Below are 25,892 nucleotides of genomic sequence, written 5' to 3'. Positions count from 1 at the left end.
ATTAAACATTTGTAACTATGGCTCTGTAAAAGCCATTTTACAATCTAATAATTAAACCAAAAATAATTGAGAGATAAGCCCTTTAAAATACGAAAAGAATTCAAATTGATGCACATTTAGGTTGAGCTTATGAAAGTTGTATATAAAAATTCCAATAAATAAAAAAAATTAAATTGAGACATTTTCAATAAAAATAAAATAAAAACTAAATATTTTAAGTGAATAATTATAATAATAATTAATTTGATTTTGTTAAAAATTACACAATTCAATTTTGATTTTGTAATGAAATTGAAATGAGTAAATCTTAAAAATATTAAAATATTTTTTTGGAGTAGGGAAAAACTAGTGAAGGGATGGACTTTCTCATCGCACTGAAAAGAAAAGTGCATGTTTATTGATGTAGAAGTTGACAGTCTCCATCTGATACTATTTAATATCTCTCAGCTGAGCTGAAAGGGTTGTAAGTTCAACTATTTTTCAGTATCATTGACGTTTTATTGCTGAATTGTTCATTTGACTGCTACTGTTTTCATGCTTTTACAAGCTAATCAAGTCATGTTAAATACCAACTATATGTAAGTTGAGATAATAGACTCGTGAACACATATATTTTATTTGCTAACTAATCTGGTACTGTCAAAAACCACTCCACTCCCCTTACAAAGCTAGAGGCCCTCTAGTTTTGTTGTAATATTACGTTTCAAATGTGCAACTGGGATAGTCAGGGCTCAATGCTCAGTGGAAATTTCCTCTTCAGATTCAGACAGCAGCCTTTGTTCTGGTGCCCTCGGCACAAGTCGCTGGAAATTGGCTTGGGACACTGTTGTGAAACAGTGCAAATAGGCAGCTTTTTCCTGAAATTAATAGCAAGAAACAAAGAACATGTAACAGATTTATAATCTAAAATGCTGTTACAACTTTTGACAAATCATCTTCTGCTTTTAAAGGGCTGTCTCCAGTGAATAATGGAAATGGACTTGAGCGATTCACATTGTTTTATCCCGATTTCTGTCTTGAATGGTCAGTAGACTTATCTTCCTAAAATTTATTTTAGAAACAAATGCATGTGCACAATGTTTTGCTCACCAACTCCAGTTGGTTCGCCCCTATTTACTGACAGTCATCAGAAATGAAGAAGTGGATTGCTTGTAACGGACATTCTTTCAACAGTGTGATGTGTATCAGTTTGTTTACACCACAACATCACCATCTTACTCCTTAATGTATTGATCGTGTTTGTGGTCTAAACAGTTATATAAGTGGAACAATCAACTAATAACAATTTGGTGATTAGTTAACATAATTCTGCTCAGTGGTGGCATGTTGACAGAGTAAATAAAGATACAGATGTACAGTTCTTGGTCTTGTGATGGGGGGGGGGTTGCTCCTCCTATGGAGGGAGGAGTCACTTGGCTAAAAATGTTTAATTTACAGGCAAAGGTGAATTATTCATGTAAGAGTGTGTTCTCCTTTGGTTTGCTTTTTAGGGTTTAAGGTCTTACTTTTTGAGGGTTATAAAGGTTAAAGTTCATTGCAATGTTGAGTGAGAAGAAGCTTTTGGTTTCACTATTGTATCATGTAGTAGAGAGGTCAAAAGGGTTGTGTCAGTATGAGCAATATGAGTTATTTTTACATGTGTTTTTTGTTGTTGTAGTTGAATGGATTTTGCTCTCTTGGAATGAATGTGAATAAACACTAGGTTGGGAGAAGAAATTATATATAAAGTAGATATGCTCAATTTGCTCAATTTGAGTGCTCTTCAGATGGTGTTTTAATGATATTAGCTACGTAAGTGGAGATATCCTTGTAATAGAACTGATATTTAAACAGGATGTGGCTGCTCAAATGATGTGTGAAATATCTGTGCGTTGGTTGAAAAGTGCTGTTGGGTCGTTGGCTGCCAGACAACGTAAGACAGGCCATTATAAAGGTGTGTGCTGATGGTCTGCCTCACTGGGTTTCAAAACACGACTGACTATGCAATCACTTTAGCAATCACGGTGGCACACAGAGTATGTAATTATAGTCCTCTCTTTACTGCAATAAATACTTAAAGCGAGACATAAGTCATGAGCAAATTTGAAAGTGAAATAAAATTCCAGAAAGTTGCATAACCCTAGTGTGTGGACTGTAGTTTCTGTGATTAAAAGAGAAAGAGAAAGTAGCTTTATATTCTATTCCAAAAATACCCAGGTGCTACTTTTTACCCTTAGAAAGTTCCCTACCCTTACTGGAAAAACACTTGGATATTTCCCTTGTGTAAGTAAATTTACAAGTTTTGAAATCAGGATAACTGTGTTCTAGCCTTATTGAAGGCATTTCCAGAATACAAGTATGTGTTGCTGGTCATTAGTCAAACATATGCATGGTAAATCTAATTTGATATAATATGGAATTCTCACAGTTTTGTTCTTGTAAAGTACATTGTAAAAAGTAGTAACCAGTTGTTACCTTGAGGAGCTAATTCTTCCCGATCTAACCCTTAAAATTAGTTCTGCTATTGTAATTCAGTTGATTCAGTGATGTTAAATAATATTTTTGACTTGGATAAAAGTAGTTTATTTAGATGTTATCACATGACGCACATTTATAGTTCAACCTTTTTTTTTTTTTTCAGAGTACTAGCCTAATCAAATCGTCAGACTAAAGGCCTGTTCACACCAAGTACGATGTGACTAAATGACACAGAAGTATAACATATTTAAATTTTTTTGCATCAAAACATGGAAAAAGTGGGAAAATTAATTGTTCAGAATCTTAACAAATAAGTAATTGACCTAGCATCTGAATAAGAAATTATAAATCATTACAGTATGATATTTTAGACGTACTGTGGAGGTTATATGGACTGTTTCCTAAGTGGTGCTTGTGAAAAGTGCACTATTGCTCATGCTTGCTCATACTTAATCCTCAGTATTAAACTTTGTTGCATAACTTAAGTGTTGGCCTTGACTTTCAGCTTGTGCCAGTAATCAGCTCCTTGTAACAACCTAGCAGCACCCTATTGCAACCACTCAGAACATGTAAGCAACCATAGCAACGTCCTACCAACCACCCACAACACCCTAACATTGTAGTAGCGAGTACTCAAAAAAAAAAGAAATAAAAAAAGAATTTGTGTGGGTTGTTAAGTTTACTTCATTAAAATGAAATAAAGCAAAACAATTCTTGAACAGTTTGTCACTACTTGATTTCATTGAGTTTTATCCGATTAAATTTGTAAAATTTAAGTTTGCTTGGGACTACATGAATACTTTTTGTAGCATTGATGAAACTGTGCAGGGGATTTACATTTCCCAGCATGCTTTGCATGGAACTAGATGGGGAGAACAAATGTTGAAATTAAGTGTTATTTTATGCACTTCTGAGCACAATGAGTATAGGAGGATGTTTGTTAATGTATAATGTTCTGTTATATTGGTATTTAAAAAGAGTGTCTGTTAGACTGAAGCTTTGGGGGTTACCGTTGTGGTGCTTGTGTCATCTACAAAAGTAGTTGCTATCAAATTGACAAATTGTTTCACTGTCCTTACACTTGCTCACCTGGCATATACTAATTATTAATTAAATAAATTAAGTTGGACCAACATAAGAAAATTAAAAAATTTTGACTAACGTAATGAAGTTGAGTCAAAACTTTACTATAACCACTACTAAATTATGTTGGCTCAATGAAAATGACTTAATCTGAATGAACGAAATTAAATTCCTTGTAAACACATTCTCAAATTCAATTAAAGGAATGTTCTTGGTTCAATACAAGTTAAGCTAAATCAACAGCATTTGTTTTTTTGTTTTTTACTCATTCCTCCTTTTCTTTAAAAAAAGCAAAAATCGAAGTTACAGTGAGGCACTTACAATGGAAGTGAATGGGGCCAATTTTTGGAGGGTTTAAACACAAATGTGAAGCTTATAACTTTATAAAAGCACTTGCATTAATTCTGTTAAAACCTATGTATTATTTGAGCTGTAAAGTTGTTTAAATTATAATTTTACATTCATTTTAGGGTTTTAGGGTTTGTTGACATTACATCGTCATGGTAACGAAGTTGTAAAATTGGCTATAACTTTACACAGAAAAGGTTTTATAAGTGATTTTATCACACTAAAATCATGTTTATATGCACATCCTTTATGTCTTGTGGTTATACTTTTGAAAAAGTGAGTATTTTATAGTAAAAAAATTGGCCCCCATTCACTTCCATTGTAAGTGCCTCACTGGAACTTTTCAAAGTAAAGGAGAAACAAGTCTAATTTTTTTTTTTTTTTTTTTATGGTAATCAACATTGTGCAACAAATGCTTTCGATTGAGCTTAACTTGTATTGAACCAGGAACATTCCTTTAAGTAAGGGTAATCACTTTTTTGAGTGAAGCACCACTCATTTTCTTCAGAATCTAGTTGTCTTGTTCTTTCTGTTGAAAATGCAACAATGAAAATGTCTTAATGTGGTTAGGCCTTTAAAGTGAAAGTGTCTTGGGTTGACTGCAAAGTAAGGTTCTGATCTTCATGCTAGAAACGGTAAAACTCAACTTCAGTCCTTGTCTGCATGCGTCAAGTTGAAGACCTTGAGTCATCTCAGCCCACCACTTCATACAGAGGTCTGAGCCCTTTTAGATTCCATTGATGGAGGCTTCTCTAGCAAAAGGCTGGCTTTTTCAAAAGCACTCCCTTCATAAGTGAGCTTTGTACAAGTTTTCCCAGGACAGATTGGGTGTGTTGAAAGCTTTACTATGTAGATTAGCACTGGCTAAATACGGATTGTGATCTGCTGAGGTGAATGATGAACACACAGGGTTGAAGATAGAATTCTGAGTTAACAAGGTTGGGTTGACATAAGGCCTGCATTGACTTGAGTCAGGAAAGGTCAATAAGTGTAGTGTATACGCTTCATTTTTCCCACTCTTCTTGTATGCTGGTGGATTGTGCTCCCTTGGGCAGGATGGTTTAGGGTAATCAAGCTTTTCCTCTGTTGTCTAGATTACTGTCAGTGTTTATATTGTTCTCAACAGGGCCCAAAATCTGGAATTGCGATCAGAGCTTAGCTAACGCACGTACATTGGAATGTGTTATAGTGGCCAATGATCTTGTTATGTAATATGTGGAGAGAGAACGAAAGACAGAGAACTGCAACAATTTGTTCTAAGGATTGGTGCCCTATTTAGTTACTAGCACATAACCTACAAATGGGCTTCAGGTGTGGCTTCATTTCAAGCAGTTTCTCATTTAATCACCAATAGATATTTCTTAATTTTGTAGTTGTGTTGTAGATTTGTTCTCTGTAGTGATGGGGTGCTTTACCAAAGTTCAAGTGTTCTAGCTGAGCTTTTGAGACTTGAGTTTCTTGATATGCCTCACTCTTTTTATATCCTGAAAGATAGAAAATGGGAGAAAAGAGATAGTGGACAGGGAACTGAAAAGTGGGTATCGTTGCTGTGTTTTAATAAACCCGATCTGTGCTTAAGTGCTCATGAGGTTCGCTGAATGCGATTCAATGTTTTCAGTCAGAAGCAATTTAAGACTCTGTTTGCTTTTTATAATCCATCTGTGTACTATAAGTATTGCAAAATGGCAAATCATTTTTAATAAGTGAGGGCCACTTAAGTATTAGACTGAACTTCCTCTTGGCTCTGAGAGTGACTCAATACACTATTGAAAACACTTTTCCTCCTCAGTGGAGGTGAAATTACCATTTGGCAGCAAGTAGAATGAACATGTCTAGTAAGTTTGGTGACAGAGGCATGATGGGTGAAGCAGGGGGGAAAAGGACGAGATATTGCACCCTGTGGTACCGGAAAGAAGCTGTATAGTTTCACTTCCCTTCTCTATGTGGTTGGGGTTGTCTACCACAGCGGGACAGTGTCTCCAGGACACATTTGATGTCTGTGGGTTTCTTGCCCAGTAGATCATTTCTGAGGATCTGCATAAGGTGGCCAAGGAAACTTTCCCTCCGGAATACATTGAGGTGTTTGAATAAAATATTTCCCAAACAGTGTCCCCACTGTGAACTTTGAAAGCTTCCTCTTTCTCTCCTCTCCCTCTCCTCTCCCCATTTATAAATATGTTTAGACTGTTTTATCCATTCAATATCTGCGATTCCATTCAGAGGAAAAATGGAAGCTAAGTTACGTAACTATTTTACTGCAGTCTGTCCACAGTGTACGAGAGAGGAAGGAAAGACATCTACTGCTTATTTAAGAGACAATGTCTCAGACTCACAAGAACACACTAACATGGGAAATTGTTATGATGCCAAAAGCAAGTAAGGGAGTTTCTCCAAACACTGCCATAAAATCATAAACTGGAAACTTAATTACAGCAGTGACCATTATGCAATAAATCAGTTCTGCATTTCTTCCATCGGCATGATTTGCAACAGTTACAATCTTTTAAAACAACCCATGGTTATAAAGTCAATATTGCTCATTATCATTACCTGAAAAAAGATCCCACTGAAGTTGTCTAACTAGATGTGGAAGAGCAAGTTTGTCTGAATGGTTCTTTCAATTTCATTGCTGACTCAAGCTCATAGCTCAAGCACATACCAGAGTAGAATTGAATGACGACATCAAAAACTCAGGCAAGTTGGGCAGAAATGAGTTTACAGAAGCATGGAGCCCTGTCTGATCAGGGCAATCTTTTAAAATTTGTGTTTTATTACCTACAATGTAAACTATGCAATGCAAAGTTGAAACTGTGTATTCTACAGTTTCAACTTTGCATTGCTTGGTGTGTTAAAAACTGTGTGTTTTTAACACACCAAGATTGATGGACAGCCCTTTGTGGAGCCAGTCTGTCCTCATTTTGGTTGATGTGATCAACTGGTCATGGAGACAAACACAAAAACCATTGGGAATGCAATGACTGTGAACTGGGGTGAAAGTGTTGTTGTGACAAATGTGGCCAGCTCGGATTGTTTGTCTCGCTTTCTCTGAGCATCTCACTGTTACCTGACCTGACACTAACCAGTTAAAACTAGCAAAAACATTTTGCACAGCCTATCAATCGACAATGAATACTTAATAAATGGCTGTTGTGCTACTGAGAACTTTTGTCTTTTTGTTTGCTTAGGGTCACTGTGCCAGTCATAACTGTTTTCCCATGTGGATACTTTGGTGACGGGTCTGTTTCTCCGGTCGTCATTCAAGATACTCTGGTACATTTGATCAGAGTGCAATCAGAAAAAGTCCCCAGAAAGAAGTATCTAAACTGGTTCCCTTCTCAGTTTTTTCATGCATTCTGTACAAGAGATTTGGGACTCGGACCTGTACTCACCATATGACGGTTCAAGTATTTTGTCAAAAAATGCTACAGAGGTTGTTGTTTTGGGCCATTTGACATATTCTCCATCTTTGATCGTCATGACTAGTCAGAAGTTTCAAGCTTATACACCAAGAATAAAATGACAAAGAAAACGCAACATTATTAAACTTGTAAGAATTCGTACGAGATGGCAAAATCAAAAGATATCGCATGACTTGGCTCTTGGGACTTTTATTCCCATAGAGACCAACCAATCAATGAACTAAATTTCAAATCGATACAATACAGGCATCAACTTTCAGCCAGTCTCCTATCCAACACTTTTATTTTAAGAAAAGTTAATCACCTGTAATACTCATCCCTCATTTTTTTCCAAACCCCAATGTTTTCTTTCTTCTATGGTACACAAAAGATAGGTTTAGGGTTTGGGTAAGGGCTTAGACTTTATGGTTAGGTTTAGGTTTGGGATACGGCTTAAACTTACATCACAATGGTCATAGATCATAATTTGTTCTGAATGTGGTTTAAAACAGCATCCTGAGCTTTTGCCATTACACCACACGACCCCATAATTGTAAGTAGGAAAATTATTTGTTATCATTAATGACAATAAATATCAACAAATTATGACACGAATACTTAGTGTGAGTGCTTAATGGCCGGCTTTAAACAAGAAACATCAGTGCAGTATCTCTGGCATTGAGAGGGAAAGGAGTATAGGTAATTGCTTGCAGCCCCAAGAGCCTCTCCCAGCCTTGAACTCTTTCAACTTGCCCAACCCCCTCTTTCTTTTAATATGTAGGTCTTTGCGGATTCTTTTCCATGTCTTGAACTTTAGGAGTCTTCCAAAGCCATGCGAACATATGTTGTATTGTGTGTTTACAGTGTGCACTTACATCTTTGTGTAAGAGGGCATTAAAATGTCAGTAAGTCTATATGGTTGGGGAAGTGACATAAAGCCCACCAGAGCTCAGGGAATGGATGACGGTAAACCAACAGTGTTTTATGGGAAAGGGAGCAGTTGGAATAGTGCCAAGGTAAAATAGCAGCATGAACTGGAGAGATTCAGACCTCAAACAGCCAAGAAAAGTGACAGTACTGTTTACCAGTGTATATTGAGTTGCTATTGATATTGTAGTGTTTGTTGGCAGTTAATTATTGATTTTCTGTTTGTATATTTACACTCATTCACTAGCATGCTTTGAACGAGTGGAGCTTTACTGGAATTTAGTGTCAGAGAGGAAGCGAGAGAGAGAAAGTAAGCAATGTGTTGGTGGTCAGTAGGAATCTACATAAAAGTGGGGTTGTTTCCCTGAGTGTCAAAAGCGCCCACATTCAGGCATGTCTAGAACAAAAAGTGAAATGTTGATAGGGTCAGTAAAATTCCAAGGATGTGTTTGAGACATAAGTATGAAGGGTAACACCCAGCTGCATGCGCTTACATTACATCACATATGGTTATTTTCAACCTCCCCCTTTGTTTGCACACACAGTGTCACATGGGTTGTTACTCTGCTCTTATCTACCAAAGGCATGTCCAGACATGTCCATATTGGGGAAATCACACACCTGAGGAATAACCAGTGAAAACTCACCTTCACACACATGTGTAAACAAACACACAGACTTGTTTGTTTATTTTGTCATGGTGGGCACCTTACTTTGACGGCCTTAGTTTTTAAATTATGAATTTTATTACAACCCCAATTCCGGAAAATGTTGGGATAGTAAGAGAAATGCTAATAAAAACAAAAAGGAGTGATTTGTAAATTATATTCACCCTTTACTATATTGAAAGCACTACAACTAAACATTATATGATGTTTTACCTTGTGAATTTCATTGTTTTTCTGTTTTTTTTTTTTATTTTATTTATTTTTTATGTACAGTAATTTCAAGTCAGATGATTGCAACATGCTCCAAAAAAGTTGAGACTGGCTATTTAAGACTAATAACAATTTGACGAATTCAAATAACAAGGCAGTATGAAACAGGAGATGTTAAACAGGTGAGGCAATCGTGTCATAGTGTATAAGGAGATTCCAAAAACAGCCTTGTCCTTCAAGAGCAAGGATCGTTCGAGACTTGTCAATTTGCCAACAGATGCTTCAGCAAATAATCAAGCACTTTGAGAACAATGTTCCCCAAAAACAAATTGTTAGGATTTTGGCCATTTCACCCTCTACAGTGCACAATGTAGTTAAAAGATTCAAGGAATATTGACAGATCTCGGTGCATAAAGGGCAAGACAAAAACCACTTCTGAATGCACGTGATCTCTGATCCCTCAGACATCACTGTCTTAAAAAACAGCATTCATCTGTAATGGATATCATGAACATGGGCTTGGGATTACTTTAGTAAACCTTTGTTAGTCAACACCACTCGCCGATGCATACACAGATGCAAGTTAATACTTTACTATGCAAAGCAGAAGCCCTACATCAACACTGTCCAGAAGCACTGCTGACTTCTCTGGGCTCGGTCTCATCTTAGATGGAAAGTAGAACGGTGGAACAATGTTTTCTTTTGGTCCTATGAGTCCAAATATTAAATCATTTTTGAAAAACACAGCCATTGTGTTCTTCGGGCCAAAGAGGAAAAGGACCATCCAAGCTGGTATCAGCATCAGTTCCAAAAGCCAGTGTCTGTATGGGCCAGGGGTGTGTCAGTGCCCATGGCATGGGTAACTCGCACATCTGTGAGTGCACCAATAAAGCAGACAGTTATGTAAAAATTTTGGAGCAGCATATACTGCCATCCAGCACCGTCTTTTCCAGGGACGTCCCAGAATTTTCTGCAGGAAACTTCTAACGCATACTGGCCGAATAAGCACAGAGTACGGATGCTAGATTGGCCTGCCTGCAGTCCTGAACATCTCCAGTTGAGAATATGTGGTGCATTATGAAGCGCACAATATGGCAACAAAGACCCCTTACAATTGTACAGCTGAAGACCTGTGTAATGGATGAATGGGGGGAAATTCCACTTTTTAAATGTAACAAACTTGTGTCTTCAGTGCCCAAATACTTAATAAGTGTTATTAGAAGAAATGGTGATGTTTCAGAGTGGTAAACACTCAGCTGTCCCAACTTTTTTGCAGTGTGTTGCAATCATCTGATTTGAAATTACTGTACATTAAAATAAATAAATAAATAAATAAATAAATTCACAAGGTAAAACATCATATAATGTTTAGTTGTAGTGCTTTCAATATAGCAAAGGGTGAATATAATGTACAAATAACAAATTTTTAGTTTTTATTAGCATTTTTCATACTGTCCCAACTTTTTTGGAATTGGGGTTGTAGATAGTAGACTAACCCTTTAGAATTTTTACATCTGAAATGGACATTATTTAGTAGGGGTCGACTAAAAAACTATATATCGGTGTTTATTATTTAGTTATTTATTAAAGGTGCAATATGTAACAATTTTCATGTAATATTCGCCTTTTTTTTTGGCCAATGTGTGAACAGCTTATAACGCAACTTAAAAAATGAGCCCTTCCCGGACTTCCTAGGTTGCCTATTAAAGCCTGTAGACTGATTTTCATGTGAAGGGAGCGGGTCGCTTTTGCCGGGAAAATCCAAAGGATGTGACGTTTATGCACACTCCCGAGAGCCTTGCCTCTGTGCTTCTCTTCCGCTATTCAACAGCAACAACAAACTACAACAATAGGTAACGTTATCTTAGAAATGGAATCCAGCAAACGTCCGGCTCCCAGCACAACACTGACTCCTACACAAACTCTGAGTAAGCCAAAAAAAAAAAACATTTATCTACTGAATCCCGTCTGGCTAAGCGAGAACGTGATCGTGGTCGAGCGAAAACTAGAGTGAACATCGGCAAGGCATTTGATTCCTGGAGGGACCTTCGTTTGGTTTTGGGGATCAAAACTGACCCTGAATTGCCTTTCTTATTGGACAGGTAAGCTTACATAACTGCAAAGCATGTGAAATATAGTGCCATAAGGATTGATCTGTGTAATTTTAGCTAACTTGATCATGCCTGCTAACGCTGACGAATTGCAAGCTACCTTGCTTTGTAACTTTCAAATAATTTCAACGATCTTCTCTTTATACTAAAAGTCAGGTATGCTGGTTCACAGTAACTGACATAAACAATGTTAATCTGTAATTTTTCAGCAAGGTAAACTACAATAACACATGAAATGAATGCTAGACAATGTTCAAGATAATGCAAAAAGACCCATTCATTAGTGTAACGTAACTTCGTTATACAGAATAGATATACAATCTATTTTTATAAAACAATAGCGCATCGATATATCAAAATGACAGTTGTGATGGAATCACATTAATGCTGAATTATGTCAACATATTTATAATGTACAGTCTATTTTATAAACAGCTACTGTCATCATCCACCAAATTTAGCTAACAGCTATTGATAAAGCTGGCTAGCTAGCTAATGCCGACATATGCTATCGTATAAATGCAGTCAATGTATCATGCAAAGAAAAGTGATTACTTCAAACTACAGTCTCACATAGTCAGACCTGTATCCACACATTGTTTTTGCCCTGTTCCAGCACTGGAGAGTCAAATATAATATACAGTCTCAAAGTTTGTAGTAAAACAATCATAACTGTGTCATTTTAATTATGCTAACTCATCTGTCAACATGATGCTGGTGGATCACAGTCAGTCTCTTTGTACGTTAAAAGATTTTGATTACTTTTTTATATTAATGAGGTGAGTAGACTATATGTATGTTAAACATGCTATTTTAATACATAAATATGTTATTATCAATAATAAATTAATCTTTTTTTTTGGGATTATATACAGTATGCAGTAGATAATGTGTAATTTGTCATGTTTACATTCTGCATTTGTGGCGCTAATGCGCTATACACAGGGCTCAAGTTGAGGAGGGATGTGAGGGGATGCTATCCCCCTTGTTGCAAGAAATACCAAAAATGCATCCCCCTTGTAAAACCACCATCCCCCCCTTACCATCCCCTTTAGATCAGTTGTGTCATGTATTACTTAGAACTAATCATGCAAGTAAAATATTTAATGTTCTACGTTTAATAAAAACAACAGATTTTAAATAAGGGTGATTAGCCGGTCAGAATTAGATTTCAACATGTATGGGGTTGCCAGATTTATATAGGTGAAATCCCACAATTATATCTTGACACTTGTACAGTTTGGAAATATTCTGCAAGGGTGACGCTTTAGTCATGCAATCTGGCAACCATGTGCACTCGAGCTCTCTCCAAAGCGAATAGATGCCGGATTTCTGAATAAACCGGCAAACAGGTATGTCGGAGTTTAGCGATGGGTTGATTTGTCCTTCCTAGTGTTCACATGAAACTTACGCCACTAAAGGTAATGCAAGTTTTCAAAAGTTTCGCACAATTTCAAAAATGGCCAAGAGAACAGTTCAAGAAAATATTTTGTCTTTCATTACAAAGAAGAGAACAGAAGGTAAGATTGCTATGACGATTGTACAGTTACAACATGTACATGTTTTTAATTCAACCAGTTTTCATGGTTTCGCCCATAAAATGATTTTGTGTGTAGAACAACTTTTTTACACCACTGTTTAAGCATGCTTCATAGAAACAGCCCAAACTTCCTTTATAGTAACGGGAGTAGAAAAAATTTGTGTCTTTGATAGTGGGTGAGAGATCTAGAAAATACCTTTTTCATGATCTTTACATGGATTCTTTTCACAAAATGCATCATAAAATACAATAACAGAGGGTAACAGGTGCATATTATGGCCATGTGTCCTAAGGATCAATGAAGTGACACTCATGTTTGCCCAGATATATTAAATTAAAAATACATAAAAAATGCAATTCACACAAACCATTTACTTGAATACACCTCTTCTTTTACCTTGAAAAATGTGTTTGAAAGCTTTTTGGAAATTAATGATTAAGTTGTTTATACTCTCATTTATTCAAGGTTCAAAGAAAGTATTATAATACCTTTTACTTGATGGTTACACTGCATGACAATTTAAAGTTTTTCAAAAAAGTATGAAACCAAATTGGACAAAGATTAAATTTCTGAGAACATGATTACATTCTGAGAAGTATTTTAAACTAGATTTTTAAAAGATTTCTAATTTTAACACCTTGGAAAACCTTATTTGTCAATGACCTATAAGTATTAGACTATAACAATAATTCAAAATATAATGATTAATCCATTTGCATGTACGATCAAACCGGTGCGATCTGTATTTGTGCTGCTGTTTACCAGCAAAGAGGGACTAAAGCGGTTTTCATAATGAACCAGCTGCTCAAATTTTCAACATCACAATATCTTTATTTTTTTATGTTACAAACAATCACTAAATACAATTTTAAAGCCGTTACCTTCAGAGCTGACAGTTTTGATGCAGCTATGTGGTCATGTTTTCTAACATCAAACAAAGAATATACAAACTAGTTCACTTGAGCCTAATCTCATTCTATCTGCCACTCATTCTAACCATTTCTGGTGCTGGGAAAGTGGAAGGGATAGGCTTTTAGAACCTTCTATTATTCTATGCTATGACGAAATCAGAATCCCATGCTGCATTGCAATGTATACAAAATGGTAGCACACACAGCCGTCAAGTACGTTCGCGATCCCATCTTATTTATCATAATCATTATAAACATCTAAAAACCACATTATGTGTTTGATAATATATAATCTAACCTTCAGTGCATCTGCTGTGAAGCATATGGTAACATTTGTTCTAATTACAGCGTGCATTATAGAACTCACGCTGGGGGATCCATCAGTACGGGAAAAACTCACGTGCGGAAAGGTTAAATAATTATAATTCTAATATATATTATATAAAATAATAATTCATATAATTAAACTGCATTACATTATTACAGTATCAAAAAGTGGCTTTAGAAGGCAATATGTTGTTTATTTTCATGTTATTGAACATAAGTGTATCATTGGCCTACAGTCCACAGCAATCCATTTTGCAATTGAATTCATCAATCTGTCCGAAATAGATTTATTATAAGGGCTTGTCTAAGGACTCATCAATATACACCTGTGTCAGATGGACCCTTTTGGAGCATCTCACCTTGGCTGTGTCACATCATAAAGCATTTTTAGGTTGTTGTGTCAAGTTAAACATAGTTTTAAACATAGAAAAACACATCTTGAGATCATTTGCATTTGGAATGCACTTCATCCAGCTGTGTTTGACTGAATGACTGCGTTGCCATCTTGTGCTGGCACTAGTGTCAAGCAAGCCTGAGTTTGGTTTGTTCTCTGTACAGGTGCTGTTGTGTACACAGCTGGATTTGAGCTTACTGCCCCCTGCTAAAAACAGGTGGTACTTCAAGCTTGAAGTGCACATGACTAATTGTGGTAATTTTTTAAATGATGAATCGCACTGAATTAACGTATTAAATTGATAGCCCTAGTAATTTTCGATTGGGTTTTGGTTTGAGAGTTTTGCTAGGTAGAAATGAGTATCTTGCGTAATAGAAATAAACATGAATGTTCAGAAGGGACTGGGTCAAATCAAAGCTGCGCTGAATCTCAGTAGATTAGTTAACACTAATTTCCCAAAGATAGACAGTGTTGGTATTGCTTAATAGCTCCTGCAGGACCAATGTTCTCAAACTCTCTCCTCTGGAATATTACATGCAGGGCCCACAGCACAGCATAATGCATTAATGAGTTTATTCATTGGTCTGTTGGGTGCATGAACAGTTGTTGTGGAAACGGTCCATAAATCAAGCTTAGCCAAGTATCAAATAATAGTCATATTGAGGAGAGCATATGTGCATTGGCAGGCAGGCTGATTATTTCCCTTATATATGTGGATCAGACCTCTTGAGATTGAAGAATTACTGCACTAATGGGCACTTGGATGGCTTGGTATTTAGTTTGTTGATCGATGAATCACTCTCTGATGTTTCTCTCTGTCTTCTCCCTCTCATTCATTTGTCCCCACACCCCTCCCCACCCCACCTACCTGGAAACCTTTTCTTGCTGTCCTTTTCTCCAGGTTATCCATGACCTCAGATTTACAGCATTACAGTTTCAGGATGCCAAATATAGGGTTCCAAAACCTTCCCCTCAATATCTACATCGTCGTGTTTGGGACAGCCATTTTTGTCTTCATACTCAGTCTTCTCTTTTGCTGCTATTTGATTCGGTAAGTCAACCAGGTTCTTCTTCCTGTGCGGCAGGAGAATTTGTTTTAACAAGCTCCAAAATGCAATACATTTTCTTTTTATCACTTCAGCCTGTTACTGGGTTGAAAATCATTGCTTTATTCCCTAAATATACAGGTTACAATACAGAACTGAAGTTATTTAATAGCCGAAACACATTGAAACGTAATTTGCATCAGGATTGCTGGAACATTTGTCCAACCAATCTATCAACCCTGCTGAAATGACCAGCTTTGCAGGTCACCAGAAAATGTTTAACAACAAGATTTCCTTGGTCAACCAGCTACACTTAATGGCTGTGCTGGTCCACAAGCTAAGCCAGCACTAAACCAGCATGGAAATTCATACTGGTATGAGCTGATCTTTTCAGAAGGGATTTGATTTGGTTGGACAAAAAAAACACCTAATGTACCTCAACAAATATACCACAAAAATGAAATGAACATAGTTATTTAGGAATGTCATGTGCTGACCTGAAAATCACATTATTCACTACCTTAGCTCATGTCACAAACACTAGGGTTAACAGTGGAGTACTGTTGTTCATCCAGTCAAATTATTCATGCACCATATTTAAAGGAAAAAGTAGAAAACTGAGGGGAGTTTAAAACACGTCCGTGAGAGGATAGAAGAAATCTGACAGACAGATGGTGAAGAAACAGAGAAGTTCTCTTTCATCTTCACGCCATACCAGGCAGCATTTATCATGCTGAATTTGAAGTCTGAACCAACTTTTTCAGAGAATTTCAGAGCCATACCTTAATCATTAGCGCTTGCCCAAAAAAGTAAAAAGAGATAAATGAGCAACTTCATTGAATTCCACAGTAAATATTGCTTTTCTTATTACAGAGAAGGTTTGCTTTCAAATAGGACATAAAACTGGCAGTGGCTGCTCTATTCCTGCCTTTTTATTTATAGAGAAGCTAACAACATATGCTAATTCCATTAACATTAACACAGCACCAAGTTTGTTTGGTTGTTGTTTTGTTCTTATTGCAATGCAGTTATTTTCTCAGTCAACTAGGGATAGTGTGTTCAGCTTGTAAACAAAGTCCTAAGCCTTGAAAAAATTTTGGAAAAATTTCATAAATTACTTGTGCTTGCACAAATTTCAGAAATCTGATGCATGGCCAAATATATATTATATTAAATTAGCACAGCGAATGTCATTGAGCAAGTGGAAAATTACTGACATAATAATTCATTTTAATTTTATATTATATTTTATATTATATAAAATTTTATTTTATATATATCGGCATAAATGTACATATTCAAAGTTCATGATGATATGGGAAATATACAGTATGTTTCATATACGAAAGTGGCCATTTATGTAGTATTTTGTAATATTTGTTGCATATAAATTTATGTACAAGAATGTGATTTTTTTTATAATTGAAAACCATAAATAAACATACATATTTTATATATGTGTGTGTGTGGGGGGGGGGGGGGTGTTGTTTTTAGAGATATTGCCATATATCAGATTTCAATATGGGTTGTTACTTTTGGTGGTTTATGTGTTTTCAATGCAAAGTTGTCTAACAATGATTTTCATAAAGAGTGAGAAGGTCAGACAGCACAGTTTGGAGAAGCTAAGAGAACTACTGACTTGATAATCTGAAATGAAAATAAAACCCCCACCATTATAAGCTATCTCTGCTTGAAATTGGTCTGTAGTTTCCATTTAGATGGTTTTTAAAGCTTCTCAGTAGCACAATCACTGATCTCGAAGCAGCTTAGTTGCACAATCACATATCGTTGTATTTTTTACTTTGAGGAAGCGATATTCTGTCAGCGACTTCCTTTATAGATTGAGTGAACTCTACATCAGCTGCTTGTGTTAAGAGCATAGCAGGACATTAATTAATCTTTCTAGTTAGAATGAACCCTGTAATTAAAAACAGCCAAACTGACCACTCATGTGTTAAGGTAAACAAATAGAATTTGGCGATATTTGGAAGGTGAAACTGTTGAATCGAGACATTGTTTTTAAAGGCCTTTTATGAAGGTAAAGCAACCCTTTAAGAATTAAGGTCAAGGTTATGTTGTAGATAAGGGCAGCCCATTCCCCATTGGCTACTGAGCCCATCAGGGCTACTGTCATCCATTCAAATTTGTCCTGAGCACTTTTGCTATGAGGTCATTCCTGGCAGCAGAGATATTATAGCTTTAACATGCAATTGTGTAGCATCTCTTACTTAAAACAGTGAGAACCAGTGGCTCTCATCTAAATTCACCCTAACCAGCAGGGGAAATGGTAAGTTCCTTCCCATTTATTATACTGTATACCAGTTCTGTACTCTTTGACTTTACTCCCCCACTGTTTATTCAAGCATATATTGGTAGCCTTTAATATTAATATAGAGTCTTACCCTAAATAAAAAAATGTCAAATTACCAAGTCATTGATAAAAAGAGTCTGTATTTAGCCCAGATTCCAGACTTCTAAAGATGCAGTCTCCCATCATTTCACAAAGATGTGCAACTGTCTTGTTCAGTAAACCAGCACTTAACATTGAATATGTACCCATCACGAAAACACACAACACTAAACTTAGAGTATTTTTCCCATCACAAAAAAAAAAAAAATACATTCCACACAAGGGCCCCAAAAAGTATTAACACAATTAAGACACACTTAAAATGTATGAATGGCATTGCGTTGAAAAACATAACATCATTTTTCAAACAAAAACAGATTAATGTGGACATTGCCTTAGACATATAGCGCAAGTACACTTTTTTAGTCAAATGTAACAAAAAATAAGTTTGCTTTTAATGGTTGGTTTAAATGGTAAAACTATAGATAAACTGCTCAAATTTAAGACATTTCCAAGTATTTGGAAACTTTCTGGTAGTCAGACTTACTGGAGCATATTGGATTGTCCATAGGTGGTTACTCTGACCAAAACATCCACTACACATGATCTTGGTACCAGTTGGTTAAAAGTAATTGTAAAAATGGCTCAGAAAAGTGAAGGTCTAGCATCAGTTGTTTGCAGAAGCCAATTGGTCTTGACATTTTGTTATCTCATGCAATGAAAATCATACATTTATAAATGTGGCCTGAGTATCCACATAGATTTGGGGCCATTCATTGTAAATCCAACAACCTGCTCTGAAATATTTATACTGTAGGCCAGCATGGTAAAATGGAAATTGCAACAATTGCACATTCAGCAAGTACCAAAATAGTACCCCAAGCTACATTTTTCACTATATTTTTAGATTGCTATTTTTCACCACTACATTTACCTTTCGCATCGCTGAAACAATAGGGGAAGCATAGTGCTTACTCACAATTTTGTCATTTCAGTTTAAAAGAGGCTGCCCTTTAAAAATTAGAATGAAGTGATCTGTGGAGCACATCTCTTGACCCCATTTATTTGTAGCTGTAAACAGCTATTTCATTAAGGAACAACGGAGCCTGAATCAAGGACCTCCAGATTGTGGAGTCGTGCGACTCTGTGGACATTCAAAATGTGAAAGACGAGGGAGTCGTGATATCGAGTAGACTTGTGAAGGACGTTGTGATTCAGAACACACACACACAGCCTGACACAAAACGGCACGTAGCAAGCACGCACCAGTTATAACACATGAATGTGAAATGCCCCTGTGTCTGGCGAACACACACTTAGAGAAGTAAAGGGGTGAGGGGGGCAGTGTTTGTCTAGCGCATCCAAAATTCACACACATCCAGCATTGGTACAACTATTAACATGTCATGCTGAGTGCTTTGTTATTTTACAACTTGGGGGAATGGTCACAAGGTGGTTTTCAGTGTGATGAACTGTAACACTACACTAACAGTGTGTGAAAAGTGACCACATCATGATTGCTTGTAACTTGTCCAACAACAGTTCATCTTGGCCTAGCCACCTGAAAGGCCTGTTCACCTGTTCACACTGACAATGATTTTATCGCTGGAGTTCACCAGGTTAGGGTTGCGCGGTACACAATTTAAAACGGTACAATATCATCTTGTTAATTTCGGTACCATATTAAAGTATGCTGCCATTAGCAAAATGTAATGTAATGTGAGAGTTTTGAGATGAAATCAAAGACCATTTGAAAATAATAATAAAAAAGCCTCTATATGGCCAAGTGTGATCATTAAACAGCAGAAGAAATATTATACAGTCACATGCGCTGCATGCCACAGTATGAATAAGAGGCACCTCTCTGCCCTGTCATGTCCTTCACACACACAGGCACACACACTAACATGCACACGAACACATATAAAAATGCAACAAACACTACTAACACTTGATTTTCATGCAGTGTGTCCAATAGTATCCATCTACAGAGCCACAGATCAGTGTGTTGAGTGTATAAATGGCTGCGAACTCTCAGATGAACTCTTTCTCCATTGCAGCTTGGAGATTTTAGCTCGCTGGTCACGGGAATCTTGATATAAGGAACTCTTCACTAACAGGAAGAACTTCAAAGATCTTTCAAAATAAAAGTCCTGCTGAAATGAGAGCTCTATTCAACTGATTGTGTGAAATTGAAGACATTACGACAGAAAAATATTACTACTGTATAAAAGTGTAATATTCAAAGCAGTCGTAATAATACTCATAATAACAATAATATTATATTAAATTATATTATTAGTATTATTATCTGTAAGCAATATCACAAAAGCAAGTGTACTGAATATCAGCATGTTGTGATTCAGCCATGGCAGCCTTTTGCCTCAGGTAATCAGATTGTTTTCATTAATACTGTAAAGCTCTGCTGTGCATCTTTTTTCTTCTTCTTTTTTTTTTTAATCAAATATAATATATATCATTTGATTACAGCTGTACAGTATGCATTTGATTAAACGCAGTTTGATCATAACATTTAATTAAACATTTAAAATGGAATCCAGAAAAATTAAAACAGAAAAGGCATAATTTGTATCTATAAGACTTTATGCATTTCTTTTAGATTTTAGATAATTTTCTGTGTAATTTCATAAAAAATCTGAGTTTCTTTTTTTTGTTGCCTAAGTATCGAGTTAGTATCGATACCGAGGTACCAGGGCTGGTATCGTAGAGAAGCCAAAATTTTGGTATTGGAGCAACCCTACACCAGGTCGCTGTACTGTTGGTAGCTAGTTGGTGTACCTGCCAGTGGATGTCCAAGCGTTATTGTTGGGCTGTGCAATTGGCAGGGAAGGGAAAACAACAAGCAAGGGAAAGCATTTATATATAATTTGCAGCAGTGGATAATGCATCTTATCATTAACAAGATCAACAATTATCAATGTAATAATCAAACTAACTTGGAATGTTGACAATTTCTGACTTCATTGTCCACACATAATTTTTTTAATTATATCCTTGTTATTTGAGCAGAGACAAATCATATAGAACCGTGAAATCGCTCACAGTAACATTAACTTTTTTCCTTACTTTCAACTACAATACCTCACTGGAGACAGATGATGTACACTCATGAAGCACTTTATTAGGAGCACTATAGTCCTAATAAAGTGCCCGACATGGTCTTCTGCTGTTGTAGCCCATCCGCCTCAAGGTTCGACATGTTGTGCATTCTGAGATGCTATTCTGCTCACTGCAATTGTACAGAGGGGTTATTTGAGTTACCTTAGCCTTTCTGTCAGCTCGAACCAGTCTGGCCATTCTCTGTTGACCTCTCTCATCAACAAGGCGTTTCCATCCGCAGAACTGCCGCTCACTGGATGTTTTTAGTTTTTGGCACCATTCTGAGTAAACTCTAGAGACTGTTGTGCATGAAAATCCCAGGAGATCAGCAGTTACAGAAAATACCCAAAACCAGCCACCTGGCACCAACAATCATGTTACTGTCAAAATCACTGAGATCACATTTTTTACCCATTCTGATGGTCTAATGTAAACATTGACTGAAGCTCCTGTCCTGTATCTGAATTATTTTATGCATTGCACTGTACATGATTGGCTGATTAGATAATCGCATGAATAAGTAGGTTTACAGGTGTTCCTAATAAAGTTCTCAGTGAGTATATATTCCAATTTTTCACTCTCATTGTTAGTTGCATCATGTCAATGCATACTTGCGAGAAGTTAAACTTTTCTTAACTTTGTTGAGTCGCTGGACATGCCCACTTCGGTCATCAGTGGTTGCTGTCGCTCATGGTACTGAAAATCACCAACTCTAATTGATGCTCATTGCATTTAAATGCCCTTTAAAAGTTCGATTTCAGTTGGACAAAAATAATAATTCGTCTTTTTAAATGTCACGTAAACGCATTAGTCTGACTGAAATCGTACAATCCAATTTTTGCAAAATAATGCGATTGTAGCTTGGCTTCGTCCAGCATATATACACGTTAATCAGACCACAATTGGCCTTGGCATTTTGTGCATGCTCCGAAAGACATAGGTGCGGCACAACGTTTATTTAACCTGCCATATTTGACGTCCTGCTATCAAATATTCGATTACTCATTGTGTCATGCATTCTTGGACAAACAGATGAAGACTGCAGCTTGAATATACAAAAACCTGCTTAGCTCGATTAGAACTGCACATGTAAATGTACTGAATGATTGACTTCCAGTTGCTTTGTCGCTGTCAGTGTGAACACCCCTTAAAACAGAAAAAAAAAAAACCTTAATCCCCCTCCTCCACTAAAGGGAGTGTCTGCACCTTACCTGCTGGTCTTTTTCAGAATGTCAGTTTCTCTCCTAGACTGTGCTGCCTGTTTTACAGGTCCCTCTCACTCTGCTGGGAGAGGTTAAGCTTACTTGTAATGGAGGTAAATTTTACAACACATCTCCATTCTCATCTATCCAACTGTTTTCTTTCTTCATTTGATAGATGTTTTTTCCCCTAAATGTGTTTTCTCTTACATGAACTATATTGATTTTTCTGCCAAGGAGACTTCTGTAAGATGCTGCATTATTGTATGCTGTGTTCATAAGTGCCTTTCTGATGTACTGACTGATTTAATGGAGAGGTTCTGACTCTAAAGTGTTTATAGTTAAATGTGTTTTGTCATGTTCAGTCTTAAAGAGGATCTAAAAATGAAAAGGAATTCAGCAAAACAAACAATTAAAAAATTAGCCAAGACTAATGTATTATAATAGACTAATACTACTGCTCTAACAGTCTAACAGGCATTAATGGCGTTCATGGTGCAGTATGCATGTACACAAGTTAAAGACTAAACATAGTGTGGATGACGCTTGCTGATTTTCTTTAAAAAGCCTTTTTCTTACACTAAGAGAGTCTTCCATCATGCCTTACACATTCCAGTTTTTTTTCCATCAAGTGCCCAACACCAGTTTGACTGTCACACGTTGTGTAAAACATTGTCATGCCAGCCTGGACAGTCTGGTCCATGCAGGCTGAAATCTGAAGTCAGCTCAAGCTTAATCAGACAATAAAAGACCCAAAGCTTGTTAAAAAGATTCAGCTGAAGTTTTAACAAGGCAGATCATAGTACTGTTCAAACAGGATGCAGCCAATGTCAAAGGGTTCAAGGAGGTTCTTATCATTTGATCAAGCCAGTAAGTTAGCCACAAAGATGAAAGTGGAGGTCAAGGGAGGAGATTGAATGATTAAGCTCAAGCTCGGTGTATAAAATTTGTAGTTGGCATTCAGTAAATGTTTAATACAAAATGCAAGACATTTTTTTTAGTACAAAGTCGGCTCAGTCTTTGTAAATGATCATCATGACTGGAGCAATGCCTTTTGAGTACTGAAAGCTACAATTTGTTGTCGTCGGATTATGACTGAAAAATAAGATCCGGCCATGTGTTGACCATATACATCTGGAATAATTAAACAGCTGGCACTTAGAGGTCCAGAACCAAGGGTGATGCACTGTATTTTTCCTTGGCTGAGTTTACACACCCAAGAAACCCTGAAAACAGCTGCCATTTAAAATGGTTTAGAGCTCTACCTGTATTTCAGAATCATGGTTTAAGGTGATGATTTTGGCCTTTGTTTATATTTCGGTGCCATTAATGTCTCCAAACAGGTTCTTGAGAATTCTTTGTCACTCACTGAACTTATTAAATTCCTTTTAAACTAACATGAAGATTTCTTTTCTATAGGTTACGCCACCAGGCACACAAAGAGCTCTATGCATACAAGCAGGTAATAGAATCTTTTACTATAACTTGATGCCGTTTAGGTGCAAGGAATGTTTCTACTCCTTTTTCATGCAATTTCAAACATTCAGGTTATAGAATGAGTTTCCAAAATGTGGTAGGGTTTTACTAAAGCTACATTTGATCTGATTATGTCATTATCTTTTCTGTCCACAGGTTATTCAAAAGGAAAAGGTCAAAGAATTAAACTTACATGAGGTGAGTGCCCTCTTGCATTTCATCCAGCTGTACAGAGATGGATTTTTAGTGGCAGGACAATTGATGTATAAGTGTGGAAAAACGATAAAAGTAAAAAAAAAAGATAATATTATATGCAAGAATAATGTGTTTTACTGTTGTATGCTATCTTAGAATGTGCTGAAAGCAGACTTTTAATGTTAATTGTAAAAAATGACCTTATAATGTTAAATGGACTGTTCACCCAAAAATTAAAATTCTCTCATCATTTAAATACATTATGACTTTTTTTTTTCTGCTGAACACAAATGTAGATTTTAAGAAGAATATCTCAGCTCTGTAGATCCATACAATGCAAGTGAATGGTGACCAGACCTTTGAAGCTCCAAAAATCACATAAAGGCAGTATAAAAGTAATCCAAACGACCCCAGTGGTTTAATATATGTCTTCTGAAGCAATGCATTTGGGTGAGAAACTGATCAATATTTCAATCCTTTTTAACTATAAATCTCCACCTTCACTTTTACTTTCAGATTGTGAAAGTGAAAGTTGGAGATTTATAGTAAAAAAAGGATTGAAATATTAATCTTTCTCACCCACACCTATTAAATCGCTTCTGAAGATATATGTTAAATCACTGGAGTCATATGGATTACTTTTATGCTGCCTTTATGTGATTTTTGGAGCTTGAAAGTTCAGGTCACCATTTACTTGCATTGTATGGACCTAAAGAGCTGAGATATTCTTCTAAAAATCTTTGTTTGTGTTCTGCAGAAAAAAAGAAAGTCAAACACATCAGGGATGGCATGAGGGTGAGTAAATGATGAGAGAATTTACATTTTTGGGTGAACCACCCTTTAAGGTCGTAAAAATGGCTACAAAACTTTAAGCTTTAGAGAACAAGCACATTCAAGAATATGTGAGCTGTTAAACATAGTATATTATATTGATATTTACTAAAAATACGTTCAGTAATTGGTGGGTGACCTTTTTATTGGCAATAATTTCCATTTCCATTAGTCCCACACAGCATTCTTGGGCTCATTCTTCTTTGGAAAAGTATGTACAGTATATGGTTTCAGTAGGTATATTTCTGAAGTGTCTAACTTTTTAAGCCACACAACACAACATATGATTGAATCTGCACCAAGCAGTTAGTTGAGAATGAGTCTTTTCACTGCCTAGTTACACAGTAATCACGGTAACGTCTGCCGTGACATTAGCAAATATTAGTTACATTTTACCTCTAACTGGTTACAGAATATAGATAGACCGTTAAGCCTGAATGAGCCACTACATTGAATAGGAGGACCTGTACAAGACATCTGTACTTATTGTGTTTGATAACAGCATGCACTAGAGCCAATGACATGTTTCACCTTCACCTCGATGCATCATAGAGTACATGAATGTCATCGTTTCACTGGTGTTAATGGGCCACTGTCCCAACTTCATGTGTTAGTGCTAATGAAATGCTAGCGACAATACTGAGGTGTGAGGACAACAGAGCTCTAACTGTCCTGGAAATTCCTGTACCCCTTCACTCCCTCGCTATTTTGTTGTTGAGGAATAGTTTTCACTCTAAGGTTGTGTTGTACTGTCAGTGCACTGACTACTTTGGAGAGCTGGATATTCCTCTACAGAGAGCAGGAAGTTATTTTAACTGAAGAAAAATTCAAATGAATTTAATTAAAAATTACAAATAAATTAAAATGTAACTGAATTAATATGTCACTTCTGGTATAAGTGCCATATAACCTTTAAACTAAATAATAACAACATTGTTTTGTGCTGAATTTACTTGCGTTTCATTACTTGTCATGTCTGGCTTCTCTCATTTGTTTTTGATACAACAGCTCAGCAACTGAGGTGCAAGGCACACGTTTGTTCGCTGTAGGAAAAGTAGTAAACTAGAAGCCGGTTTTAAGAAATCAATGCCATTTTGTGAGGCTACTAATACACCTGAATGATGTTCTGAACTTTTTTGAAAGAGCAACTTTTTAACCAAACTGTGACTGCTTTTCAACCGTTTTATTATGCTTGTTTTTCTAAAAACATTTAACACAGGGCATTTAGTAAGTGCATACCAAACAGATTGCGGAAAATTGCATTTAATCTTTCGAATGAAAGTTCTCTCAAACACTGGAA

The 25,892-nt window shown here is 36.4% G+C and overlaps 1 protein-coding gene across 2 annotated transcripts in view; it reads left to right on the top strand.

Moving 5' to 3' along the window:
* Positions 1 to 25,892, top strand: part of LOC127444431 (RING finger protein 24) — a 47,766-nt gene that overhangs the window by 9,988 nt on the left and 11,886 nt on the right. For both annotated transcript variants that reach the window (XM_051703801.1, XM_051703800.1), the window contains 3 exons: positions 15,277 to 15,426; positions 23,510 to 23,552; positions 23,723 to 23,764. In XM_051703801.1, the coding sequence (XP_051559761.1) occupies positions 15,284 to 15,426; positions 23,510 to 23,552; positions 23,723 to 23,764 (228 nt within the window). In that variant the 5' untranslated portion in view covers positions 15,277 to 15,283. The remainder of the gene's footprint in view (positions 1 to 15,276; positions 15,427 to 23,509; positions 23,553 to 23,722; positions 23,765 to 25,892) is intronic.

This window comes from Myxocyprinus asiaticus, chromosome 7 (genome assembly GCF_019703515.2).
Source record: "Myxocyprinus asiaticus isolate MX2 ecotype Aquarium Trade chromosome 7, UBuf_Myxa_2, whole genome shotgun sequence".
Lineage (NCBI taxonomy): Eukaryota > Metazoa > Chordata > Actinopteri > Cypriniformes > Catostomidae > Myxocyprinus > Myxocyprinus asiaticus.
The sequence above is the reverse complement of the archived record's forward strand: the minus strand, read 5'-3'. Positions and strand labels throughout refer to the sequence as shown.